The 13,364-nt window shown below is 42.3% G+C and overlaps 1 protein-coding gene across 2 annotated transcripts in view; it reads right to left on the bottom strand.

Moving 5' to 3' along the window:
- LOC306708066 (sodium bicarbonate cotransporter 3-like) overlaps positions 1 to 13,364 on the bottom strand; it is a 41,026-nt gene that overhangs the window by 4,388 nt on the left and 23,274 nt on the right. For both annotated transcript variants that reach the window (XM_079175757.1, XM_079175758.1), the window contains exons 8-23: positions 10,943 to 11,058; positions 10,072 to 10,229; positions 9,284 to 9,371; positions 8,958 to 9,104; positions 8,552 to 8,655; positions 6,341 to 6,515; positions 5,468 to 5,601; positions 5,024 to 5,269; positions 4,459 to 4,564; positions 4,031 to 4,192; positions 3,202 to 3,315; positions 2,910 to 3,071; positions 1,997 to 2,248; positions 1,769 to 1,837; positions 1,176 to 1,349; positions 774 to 911 (exon numbers count right to left, since the gene is read on the bottom strand). In XM_079175757.1, coding sequence (XP_079031883.1) covers positions 774 to 911; positions 1,176 to 1,349; positions 1,769 to 1,837; positions 1,997 to 2,248; positions 2,910 to 3,071; positions 3,202 to 3,315; positions 4,031 to 4,192; positions 4,459 to 4,564; positions 5,024 to 5,269; positions 5,468 to 5,601; positions 6,341 to 6,515; positions 8,552 to 8,655; positions 8,958 to 9,104; positions 9,284 to 9,371; positions 10,072 to 10,229; positions 10,943 to 11,058 — 2,345 coding nt within the window. The remainder of the gene's footprint in view (positions 1 to 773; positions 912 to 1,175; positions 1,350 to 1,768; positions 1,838 to 1,996; positions 2,249 to 2,909; positions 3,072 to 3,201; positions 3,316 to 4,030; positions 4,193 to 4,458; positions 4,565 to 5,023; positions 5,270 to 5,467; positions 5,602 to 6,340; positions 6,516 to 8,551; positions 8,656 to 8,957; positions 9,105 to 9,283; positions 9,372 to 10,071; positions 10,230 to 10,942; positions 11,059 to 13,364) is intronic.

Raw genomic sequence — 13,364 nt, 5'->3', positions numbered from 1 at the left:
GACCTACATTGGGAGTGACTGTACTGAGTACGGCTGCCCAGACTGAGAACGACATCGTCATGACTTGTGAGGCTCTAGTATTTCTGTTTAATGTAACTCTGAGAAAAACGAGGATTTTGATGCCTTTTGTAATATTACGGGTTTTAAGTTCAGTGTGGGACTGAGGTAGCATAGTAGGTTTGAACATTTACTGTTCCAGCCCACATATGAATAGAGTACAAAACAATTCAGAGCAATATTAGTATTATATTGTAAGTAACCAAGCAGACCGAGTTGATTCAGTTTAGAGTTCCTCCAATTTGGAAGTTGAACGCACCGAACGTGAAAAGGCCGCTACAGTCAACTTTTTGTTAAACGGTGCAAAGTAAGATGCAGCCAGAATCTTAATTGAAAATGAACAGAATGTGGAGAGGTTACAGTGTTAGCATTATGTTAAAGACGTTTGTGTATCATAAGGTCCCTCTCCCGAAGCCGTTCCATGTTCCCTGAGGTGAAATTAGTCTTCTGGTCGAAAAAATACAAGTTGTTTCTAGTTTTTACCATTTGGGATTCAATCCAATAAACAAACTATCAAAATGTACAAGGACCATACAGACCCCAGTCAGCAGCAAAGTAAACACGCAGATGGCTAAATGTAAACTATAACCGGCTGTCAGAGTTTCAGCAGTTTCGTTGAAGTTTGCTTAGTTTTTTCCCGTTGTTAGCAGTAGTAGTCGAATGTCACATTTCCCCTTTAAAGAATAGAAAAACTATACATTCCATTCCAGATTTACCAGACTTTCTCGAGCTTTCTTTTTCTTGTCGTCCTCTTTCTTCTTCTTGCTTTCTGGTATCAAGTCGTCGAGCCAGCTGAGCTCTCTCTTTGTGAAGAAAAAGTCTAGAAGCTTTCGGATGAAGACCAGCGCCAGAACCTAAAAGACACATGAAACAATGATTGAACATCACTAAATATAAATAAAATGCAATAAAAACGGAATAAAAACACATATTACACTGAGAAAATATATAATATCTTAATTTCATCTGAAACCACAATGAACATCAATGATGTATGGTGATATTAGAAATCTGATTTCATCCTCTTACAGCTGAACTCCTATGTGTTGCGACATATATCTTGACATCTTAAATCTTTGTCTTCAACATATCATGAAATCTGAAGTTGAGGTCATTACCATCATGGGAAATACGACAGCTGCTGTGGAGGCCTTGATGACCCAGAGCAGCACCAAACAGGTGAGCTGCACCAGAGTGAAGACATGCACCTTCCACAGCGGCACGTAGCGCAGGTAGATCAGGTCGGGCTGGTGCTTGGCGGGCATGCCGAACAGCTTGATTCTGTCAAAGAACTGCGGAGGACACGAGAGGCTCAGTGAGAGAGATAAGAAATGCTAATGAGGAGATGAGGAGAGGGGGGGGGGGGGATTCAATACCGTAGTCAGAAGATGGATTCTTCTGAATAACGATTAAAGGTTTGGAACTACAAGGGGAAAACTTATCTGCTGATGACTGCTGCTCTGCTCGGGATAAAAGGGCAGATTATCTTCAAAGACTCTTAGTCTTACAACATATTTAGATCAATGTATTATCATATTGTGTATGGATGTCTGGCTCTACACACATGTCTTAGTGGTCCAGCACTTGGGAGACAGGGGGCATTGGAAGGGATGGACAAGAACTTGACTTAAGTGTACTATGTTCAAGTTGTATTTGTCTTTTGTGATGTATTTAATAACATTAAAAAAAAAACTTGATCCGAGAGTCTTACTTGAATGCCTTTGAGGGAAGAGGCACCCATGTAGAGAAAGACTCCATACAGGACTGGCATAGGAATAAACTGTAAAGAGCAGAAGTATAACAACAGTGTACATTATTCAACTTGCAGTTCAGGAAAGGAACTTGTATGATGCCATTTGTTGCACCAGGACAAGTAGTGAAAACTTGTGACAATAATGAACCGATATGTAGCTACTTAGAGGTCACTCCCGAATCTCACCTTGAGCACCGATGTCATGAAAACAGAGCAGCCCATGAGGACAAAGATCATAAATCCAGTGACACGCTGCTCCCGGATGCCCAGAAACTTGGGCTGCTCTCCCGGAGCGGAGCAGCCGGACTCCACCTTCAGGCTGTTGACGTGGGAGATGGAGAGGACGGTTGCAGCCACGAACCACGGCAGGCCCATGATGGAGCACACACCCAGCATTATCGCCACTATCAGCAAATCCAGGTGATAGCCACAGCCTTTCTGTGGGACACACAGGGAGACGAGAGACCGCAAATACGTTTGAGAGCCAGTGAAGCAGTAATGAGTGTTTGTAACTGGGGAGCAAATGTACTTCAAGTAAAAATAGAATTACAAGATTCAGGAGCACAATCTTTGCATAATTTGCTCATCCACTCATGGAATACTTTCAAATCTTTGCTTTATGTATTTTCAAGGTGGATTAAAAGTCTTTTCTTTTTAAATGGCGGCACTGCTAAACCCGGAGGCATAAAAATACCTCAGAAAAAAAAGCTGAAAGAGATTATAGTTGAAGCATTTCTGTGAGATGAGCACAGCAGAAGGACAGACAGGAGAATATGTTAGCTTCAAAAAGAATTAAGGATGACAAGAAGGGAGGGGGGGGGGGGACTGGTGAGTGAGCGATGAATGAGCTACAGAGGTTTAGAGAGAGCAAATTAGGAGAGTGGAAGAGCTGGAGGCGGTAAAAATGAAGTTAAAAGAGAATTAAAAAGAATTACAAGGTACATTTTAATACCTTTGCTTACAAATTAACATAAATTCAAAACATGACTTCTGTCTTAGATGCTGCACAGCTACAGTTTGCACTGCTGGATGTTAAATGAAGGGATGAACGCCACCACAGAAACTCTGCCAAAAGTAAATCTCCAGCGGCCGGTCTGACCTTGAGCTTGTGCTCCTTGCGGTTGATGATGACTGCAGTGATCTGCTGGTCCATAAAGATGAGGATGGTGCAGAGCAAGGCAGGAAGCGCCGCCACCAGCAGCGTCCACCAGGGATTTTCTCCTAACGGGTCCATCAGCCAGCCTCTGTTCTTTGAAGTTGGCTGTGGGGGAAAAGCAGGAATGGTCTACATTTACTATATTAGGCACAGCTTCATTATTTGAGAATATTTGATGATGTGAACAACATTTAAGGAATAGTATATTAAGTGTAAATGTATTTAAGGTGCCTACCTCAAAGCGGTCAGGGACATTCAGTTTAGGAGAAGGGATCCCCATTAGATAGTCCACCAACACCATGACCATGATGGTTATAAACACAGCGAAGTCGCTGATGGTGGATCGCACCTACAGAACACAAAACACAAGCAACACAGTTATTATGTGCTTTCTACTGTCACACATACACACACACCCACACACACCCACCCACACCCACACACACACACACACACACACACACACACACACACACACAGCCTTTTACTTAAGGTCACTGTCGAGATCCAACAAAGTAATAATTACATTGATGTCAACAGTGAGAAGCGTAACAATACCAGCACCTGCCTACACAGAAGACCAAGTGATAACAGACTAGCTGGTGCTGTGTGGGCGGATGCAAGGAAGTCTTTTCTTTCTGTACATGGGACTGCTCCAGCATGCTAATGACTGACACAATGTTAACATTTACATAGCGCGAGACGCTTTAAGCTAGATCTGCACAGAGGAGTAGAAAGAACACCCTGCTCTCTCATGGGAATTTACTTTTTTATAAACCAGTCATTTAAAAATGTATTTTACTTTGTTGCATATGTAATTCATTCCTGGAATAGAGGACTTAGTGTGGGATTAGTGCTAAACGATTATGATAATTATCTAATTGCAATTATTTTGACTGATTTTTCAATTTAGATATGATTTGCGATAACAGAGGGAATGCTATGCTATGCTAACAAATAATAGGTTTAGGCATTTCATTTTGGAAATGTTACGTATTGTACCTTTAAGAGTAGCACTAGTAGTACCGAGAAGAGAATGCACATAAACGAAGCAAACACCTCACCCTGGTGGGAAAATATCTCTCCGTCTTGAACTGCTTAAGGAAGGCGCACAGACAGAAGGTGGTGAAGAAGAGGATGACGGACCAGAAGAGAACATCTGGGATGTAGGGCCCATGATGACCGCAGGCAGGACCCACAAACTCCCCATGGAAGGTGTTACACATCTAGAGAAAAAGTATTAGGTTAGTATTGAAATACAAAATTTGATAAGCTGTGACAGTACTGACTGATTGGTTGCAGGTGTTTTTGGAAGGTCTTGTGGTGGCTGCAGTTGTTGCATTAATGTTAAAGTGTTTGACTTAATCGGCGTGAATTAGTGAGTTGGTGCGAGTGTGAGAATGTATGTACATAACAGGATGTAGGCCGAGGATCCTATATATGGGTGTGATTCCTGCACATGACAGCGGAGATCATTGTGTGCTGGTCTCACCGAAACATTGAGGCTGCTCCACGGGATAGAGTCCGAGCTGTTTCCTGTGCTGTTCCACTTCTGCACGAGCTCCTCCGAGGCATTGACCGGCGGAGAGCACTGACACCTGGGGACAAGAGAACAAATGCTGAGCAAAGTGCGGATGCTTAGCTTAAGTTTGGTTCATTTTAAAGTCAATTAAAAACACAGGATGCAGCAAATCTGCTGGCATCGGTTGTTTTTAAATTTGTTATTTTGTACGGGGGTAATTTTCCTCTCTGGGGAAGACATGAACTGGGAACAGCTCGAGCCACTGCTATCACAGTTTTCAGCAATAAGAGCAATTTGTTCCTAATGGGATATTTTCATGTGCATAATACGCTGCTTTATGCAACTCTTTAGCATTTAACGTGACATCCTGACCTAAAGAGTGCATCAGAAAAGGGACCTTTTAGCTCTGACTTAAACAGTAAATACATACGCTGAACATATTAGTTATCAGAGAATTTCACAGTTTAGTCAACTCATTCTTTGAACAAGAATAAAATAAATAAATATTAAAAGGAACTGTATTTGTAGTACTCACGAATACAGGGTAAGGTTGTCCAAGTTGTTGTGCATGTTGACGGGGTAGTGTTCTCCTAGGTGAAAGAGCTTCTCGAGAGCCTCGTAGATGAAGATGATGCAGATGAGCGCAGCGAAGGCCTCCTCTGTGAAGCGGGTGATGTAGCAGACCAGGGAGCTAGCATCTGTGGCCACCAGGACCAGACACATGAAGGCTGTCCACAGACCAATGCTGGTCCGCAGCGACAGGTAGGACAGTCCGTAGTCACTGGGAAGGAAAGACAGACAAAGGTGACACAGAGGAGAATGGACGCAGGTACACGCATGCACATTAGGGTCAATTAGATGATTGGAATCCATAAGAAAATGTATTCACTTAAAAAACTAAATGCTGCATACTATGTAGACTATTTCGTCTTATCAGTATTTTGACTCCGTATCATGGAGCAGACTTGCTTGAACGTACGTGCAGAACTTGAAGAGGATCTTCTCAAACACTAAAACCGGACCCGTGCTGCCAAGAATAGTGAGGGGCTGGCCTGCGAAGAGGGAGTACGCCACTCCTGTCAGTGAGGCCCCAAACAGAGACTCTATGGCACTCTGTAGAAACACAGGAGAGGGAGGGAGTGAGGGAGGATGTGGGAGGTGAAACCACCAAAAGGAGAATAGAGAGGGAGAGACTGAAGGAGGAGAGAGAGAAAGAGAGGTGAAGAAGAGACCCCCCTAACAAGAACACAGACACTTTTGATTAAACAGACACTCGGGGCTGCGTCTGAGAGGCTAGACAAAAACAGTTTGAATGCTTCCGCCCCGCTGACTTGTCCGAAGACATATCTGTGTGTGCGTAGACCTCGCTTGCTGAGTTTACTCAGACGCATCACACACACCAGCACACAGACTGGGCCTATGCAAACAGTCCCAGTCCTAGTAAGGACATCTGGTTAAAAAAGGAGAGAGCGAGGCAGACAGAGGGAGCGATAGAAAGAGAGACACTATAAAGCTTGCATTATGATAACAGATTGGTGCATGGGAGGCTGATTATTCGTCAAATCCTGTTTTGGACAGTGAATTAAGACCTCACAGTGAAAGACACCCACCTAGATGAGAAAGCGATAGCACGGTGAAGGGGGGGTGAAAGATTATGGTGACTTTCCTTGACACAGTGCCAGCACAATACTCACAAAATGAAATGATATACTCCCATATGATAGCAAAATTGTACTATGTTCCGTTTAAGTATACACGGCATCTCGACAACCAGGGGTTAGGGGTTTGATTCCCACTGGGCTCATGAAAAGCACAAAGTATTGACTTTTGAGTGTCGAGCTTTCAGACTCACTATGTTGCCTTTTGTTGCCTCCCCGAGCAGACCCCCAAATGTGATGACAGGGGACATGCAGGCGCAGTAGAGGAACAGGACGGAGGCCAGACACTGCAGACTGAAGGAGTCTCTGATGTCGCTCCAGTAGAACGGTAACTTCCGCTTGACGTCCAGGACCAGACCTCCAAATATCCTGGAAGAGGTAAGTTATGTTTGAATTTTCAAGTAGGAGTGCACAATGCTATTATATAATAACAGACATTAATTCATAATACAGCAGTGCGTTAGGCAGGAGGAATGGCAAGAGGACACACTTAATTTAGTGTCACATAAAATCCTTGAATATGAAGCAGTGGTTCATCTATTAATTCCATTGAGATAGTTTCAGATATAAAATGGTGACTCTACTGTAATGGTTCTAACGTGAATAATAAAAATGATAAATGTTTGCAGCCATTTAACTAAAGTGGCTCTGCAGGTCTCTGAACACTAACACCCTGTAAATTGTCATTTTATGGTCATTCCTTCCTTGTTCTCTTTATAGTTTGTTATTCAAATTAAGTGTTTCTTAATAGAATGTGATTAAAACTGATTTAGCATTAATTCATATTTACTAGGTGTTGAGGCCATTTTGACACAGTTAACTGGTCAGGACTGTTTGCGTGAACACTAATTAAAAAGGTATTAACATTGTTTTACTTGATGCTGAGGCTGGAGTATGCATCTTTATAATGCTCAACCCCTAAACCGAGACACTGTGATGGTGCTGCCTGTCATCTCCGTCTGACTCTCTTTACTTTGCTTTTGAGGGATTCCTTTTCTCACCCTGTAAATCTTCCTCTCTTTCCTCTGACACCTGTCCAATTGCTCTGCTGAGAAGTCTTCTTTCATTCTCTTTCCCCCCCACACCTCTGGAATAACTCTATTGCCTGTCTCCACAACCCCTGCTGTCTCTTCTATACAGCTTCTCCTTGTATTATCCTCTTACACTTCCTTGCACTCCTTTGTCCTCCAGTAGCTCCCTCGTAGCATGAGCCTTTTATAGTAGCGGTGAAAAGCAGAGTGAAACTGTAAATAATACAGTACCTCGCAACTGATGTGTGTGTGCGCGTTTCTGTCTGAGGTTTCACACACACACACACACACACACACACACACACACACACACACACACACACACACACACACACACACACACACACACACACACACACACACACACACACACACACACACACACACACACACACACACACACACACACACACACACACACACACACACACACACACGAGACCCAGCATGAGTTACCCATAAATGTCAGCAACTGACTTCACAGAGTACAGTAGACATGTACCTGCTTAAAACACTGTTATGTTGAGCTTATCAAATTTGACATTACATACACATTCAAATTTTAACGATATGTGAGGAATCTCAAAAATAATTCTAAAAGCTTATACTGAACGCTATAAAAGTACCATTACGCTCTGGGTAAGGAAGAAACACGCACTGTAAAAATACTTGTAATATATCTCATTGTCATTTAAGAGTGTTTGCAGCGAGGAAATTCAAACTATTGTGGCCACAAATGAGTCGCTGTAACTTAAGAAGATACAATGAGGTCCTTAGTCTCTCAAGTCCCTTTCCCACCAGACAAAGTAGAAGATCAAGCCTTTCAGTGCACGTCAAGTTCGACTTCAGGAACCTGCCGCAAAACCAGATTAGTAAACAATAGAAAGCAGCATGGAGGCCAGTGAATTAGTTACGCTGGTTACTTCTTATATATATATCTGTAACTCATTCAGTTTCTTTGAGTGCTACTTGGACAGAGACAGACTGAATTTGTGGCTGAGATGAGAAAGAAAGCGCTGTGCAACAGGCTACAATTAGCGTGTCCATCTGGGTGTCCTGTTTCCATAACTGCGGCTCGGAGCTGGAGCTGATAAATACGCACAACTACTGCAGAGTCATTTGTCCCTGGAATGAATGCCGGTTGTATAACCTTTCCCACTAAAGCCAAAAGACAGCTGTTAGTGGGTATTAGTGGGGGGTTTCTTGTCCAGAGGGAGAGGGGCTTGATGAGTTTTCTCCTGCAGCTCTTGTTAACAAAAAGCACTTTGTCTCCACATCGTGAACATGATATATTGAACAAGCTAATTATAAAATAGAAACTCCTGGAGTGGGTAAGTTCCACAACTCATTTAAACCCAATGGTGACAAACTCGCCTGCCGGTCCTCTGCAGCTCAGGTCCTGCGTGGTCCTCAACCTTTACCATCTCTCCAGCTGGAGACGCGGTGCCGTTTAGCTGGGACGGGACCTTCCTCTTCATCTGCAGGTCAAGTCAAGCCATTTAAAAATGACACCGTTTTACACAATTCAGTTCCTTTGCTGTCATGATGCTTTAAATCCATGAGGGGGCACTCTCATTGTGATTATAGTGGTGTGAAGTAAAGTGTGATATACAGAAAAACACACAGAAACCTCTATGTTGCAGTTTGTGAGACCAGACTTAAATACAGTATGTGAGGTGTAGTAAGTGTGTACTGTGCTAGCTTGCAGCTGGTGAACAACGTTTGTTACATTTTTATATATTTATCACACACACACACTTTGACAGAGAGAGTCATTAACCTGAGATGGGACATTCTTGGGGGGCTCAATCCGGATGGTGGGGTCCCATTCTCCAGGAGGCAGGACAGTCACTTGATCAAGGAACTCATCTATCCCCGAGAGGAGATCCGTTCGGTCTTTGGCCTTGTATGCCACATCGTGGAAAATCTACATAATGAAGATTATTCAGAGTTATTAAACATCTCTGCAATAAAAAAAAAAAAGAAATAGATAACAGCCCAGGATGCATCTTTAAATCCCTAAAATTCTAAACTGAACCTAATTAGTTTTTGATACAGTTTTCAAGCTGAAATAAGTTACCAAAAAGACCTCTTTCTTTGTCTCACCTCGTCCGTCATTAGTGTGGCCATGGATCTGCCAATCTCATGGTACTGGGGCCCTTTGCCATGAGGACCCAAAAGCAGGAAAAGAAACCTTTGAAAAAGACAAATAATCATGAAATACACCATGAATAAACCTGATCTCAATACTAATCACAACAGCACATATTCACTTAAGGTACTCAGTGTTCACATCAACAATTAAACACACAACAACACTCATTGTTTCTCACTTAAATTAATTGTGGACATCCTTGAGGATGATAAACTACATAATTGGTTTTGCAAAGTTAATTTTTTCTCTCTCAATATTTTGATAGCTACATTGTTTACATCTATGTTTGCTAGCTAGTAGTCTTCTTTCCTGCCTTCGCTGACTGACACATTGCTATGTTTCTTGACATGTGACAGACATAGTTGATTAGTTGGAATACAGTGAAATCGTCTATGTGTCCATGTACCATGCTGAGGCCAAATTTAAAGAATGTTGCTAAAATATATGCAAAAGCAAACCAAAGTTGTTTTCCAAAGCCACCATCTTGTGACTGGTGTGTAATGAGCATTAGAGCTACAGACTGTTACTTGTGGTACTGTAGAGAATAAAGAGGGAAAACAAGGTTGTGGACACAGATTTACTGTATTCAGAACCACAGTAAATCCCCAGGTCATGCTAGTGACATGTGACTGTTGAGTTCTTATTCTCCAGCAGCAACTTAAAGCAGACTGACAGAGTCAGAATTTTTGGAGTTTAAGTCTCAGTCATCATGATGTCGTTCAATTCAAATCGACTGTACCTCGTGGGCACTGGCACCTCTGTGAGGCCCGTGATGAGGACGGCAGGGGACAGTCGAACAAAAGCAATTATGGGCTTCTCCAGGAAGTCCACTTCTCCCACCAGCACGTTGGAAGCTTCAGCACCCGGGGGAATCTTTTTCATGAAATTCATGTCCACCTGAAACCAATGGAAGAAATGAAAGAGTCAGATAAGCAAGCCAATACTAATGATAATCAGAGAGAAAGAATGAGGGATTCATTTACAGGGACACACATGCAGGTCGGTTGGGCACAATGATATCTATTTAAAGACAAGGCAAGTTAGTAGCTACACGTAGGACTACATAGTACTGTGCAAAGAACGTCAGTTGCCGTCTTATTTTCCTGAAAGAAATCTCTCTTATGTGCGATGCTACATAAAGATCTGAGCATCAACAATTTCTTTATCTCTGTGTAGAAAAGACTGTGTCCTCATCCCTCTTACTCATAAACACTGCACCTTATTTTTGGCAGTCATAGGATGTTTTTATAATGATAACTACTTCTGGCGGCCTGCCATTTCACTTTCAAAATGAACAAAATCACAGAACAAAATGGTAGGTTGAATGGAGGCCATGCGAGGGAGGACTTTTTCAAAACTAAACACAGTTACATAACGATGAAAGACTTTTACTTTGTTGATCAATTCTTAGTCCATTAGCCTAAGCCTCTTACTGGGACTGCAAGTAAAGCGCTGATGGGTATGTGATGGTGGGCTTCAGTGAGGCAATTTTCAACACAGACCATTGTAATGTCTGTGGAAGTCCAGAAACTGAAGAAAGACACTGATGAACTCATGGGCCCTTCCACCATGATGGACTGTTTCTGTGCTCAGTACTGTGGTTAGGTTACCTTGCTGAAGTCGACACCGCTGCTTTCTCTACTGACCCCTACTTTGGAAGGTCTCCTCTCCACCGCCTTGGTGCCATCCAGGTTGTTTGGGACAGAGTTCGGAGACACCAGTGGTCCTAGGGGGAGGGGACAAGAAGGGCAGGAGGGACAAAGTGGCGATGGACACTGCGTCAGTACTTGGAAAGCAAAGACACGTCGAGAAGTTGAGAATTGCAGTGTCAGCGTCACCGTGATATGCCTTTTCTTATTTCGTTACTTAAGGCTATTTATCAAATGCCATGTGTCTTTCATTTTTCTCTCTACTGAAATAAATGCCCACGGTATTTTCATCTTTGATATACAATGTGATAGCATTTCACGGGTGTTGTACTCATTTTTGATCAGAGGTGAGTTCTTTGCTAAACTAAATCCAGAAGTCACAATGCTACAAGTTAAACCGATCAGAACTGTTTTCGTGGGATATTTACATTCTGTTTTGGTCACTTAATCTCCGCATCATATGCATGATATGCAGCTACTTAGCCTCATTAGTTAGTCTTAGTGGTCACTTTAGTGTTAGTGCCAGAATGTCCCAAGTTCATTTCTTTACTTCTCAGGTTAGTATAAGCTCGAGTATATTCCATTATACCATCTACTTTATCAACCACATTGCTTTACAATTAAATGTGATTAAAATCCAGTATTCTACAATGATAATGATTAACTTAAATACAACAAATAGGCGATCAAGCTCATAATAAACATGTATCCTAAATCAGTAGTATTTGGATTAGCCTTTTAATATTTCACATTTTTGGCTGCAAGTGAAAAGACTTCTTCCACTACAACATTCACTAGACGTGATGATTTGGTACAGAGCAGCAACACTGTGATGTCTCTCCACGGGGAAGACGATAGGAACAGTGCTTTGTGAAATCTATTTGCTGCCCGTCTGTTGAGCTCTTAACTCTGATGCTTAAGTCAGTCCTGCTTTGCTTGAATTCATGTTGAGCTAAAGGTGACGTGCCTGACAGTTCAACCTTCCTCGGACTTCAGCACCTTCAAGAGGTGATGCTCCGGTATTTCTGTGCATAATTGGCTGCACACTTCAACATTGCTTATGCGATTTGAGCCCTACCAGACACAGGAAACGCTAGCACTTGAGGTGACATGAGAGCAGGAGATGAGATGAGGGAGGCGTGTATTTGAATCAAAAGGATAGCATTTGCATTCTATCCTCTGAAATTCTGAAGCCAAACTTCTTTTACCAGGGTTTCCTTCTTTCCCCACATACACACATTTCTCATCTTGCCTTCAGGAAGTAATCAAGCCAACGTCAAACAAAATGCATTAATAAAGGCTTACGCAGTATGCTGCATTTTCATTTTCAATAATCCCAAACAAAAATTAATATGAGCCATATATAAACAGCATGTGGTCTGGCCACTGATCCATACCCCTGAACTGTACCACAGAGTAACCCCAGTGGATGCTGGGAAGCTGTGACTGCTGAACAGGAGCAGGATTGCTCACATACCCGACAAAGCCTCTTGGAATAAGGGAGGGATTAGCTTAGGTTGCAATTGCAAACATGCTTCATTCAGGAAGCTAAGCCCTGGAATGCTCCCCCAAACTGGTCTTTTAAACATGGCGTCATAACGCTCCCCATTCATTTGCAAAACAGTAACATAAATACCTAAAATTATACAGCAATTCTGACAAAAAGGTGAAAAGATTTTTGTAGTAGTTGTACGGATGAATGCATGTATTTAATGTACAGGTATCATGTTAAATACTAGGTTCCAATAAGTCTAGATGCGGCCATTTATAAAAATCTTTAATAAGATAAATGTTTTAGATAACTTTCAAAGAGAAATGCTTAGAGTTTAAAAAGCTCTCACACAGGTCTAGAATAACATGGAGCGAGTGTACCAGTGAGTCCCTGCATGGCCTGGATACAGGTATTCCACCCATGACTTCATGCTCAATGGATCCATGGCCTCTTTATGTATAAATAGCCAGCGGACAAGTCAAGACCATTACAGCCCGTGTCTAAAGAAATGGCAAGCACACCGTTGACTACTAGACTTATGTCCTCACTCATTATTAACCTCATCCAGAGACATTACTTTCAAAAGGCATATTAGGGCACTTGACTGTCTAATGCTATATAGCTGTTCAATACAGTCAGACAGTTGCTATTTTGAGTCAACGTTGCACAATAGAGCTGATTTAACGACATAGCGTGTTATTAAACTGTGATGATGAAGGCTTGAAACTCCCCCTCTGAATAATAACCCACACACTGATGTCAAGACGCTGGCTTCTCGTGAAATACTGAGTATTTTCCGAGAGGGTACAATTATAGAAGCTTCTCAGCTATAATAAGACCACCGCAACCCTTCAGATAGAGCTCCCACCAAGTGATCGCTATTGACCCAAA

This window comes from Pholis gunnellus, assembly GCF_910591455.1.
Source record: "Pholis gunnellus genome assembly, chromosome: 16".
NCBI lineage: Eukaryota > Metazoa > Chordata > Actinopteri > Perciformes > Pholidae > Pholis > Pholis gunnellus.
The sequence above is the reverse complement of the archived record's forward strand: the minus strand, read 5'-3'. Positions and strand labels throughout refer to the sequence as shown.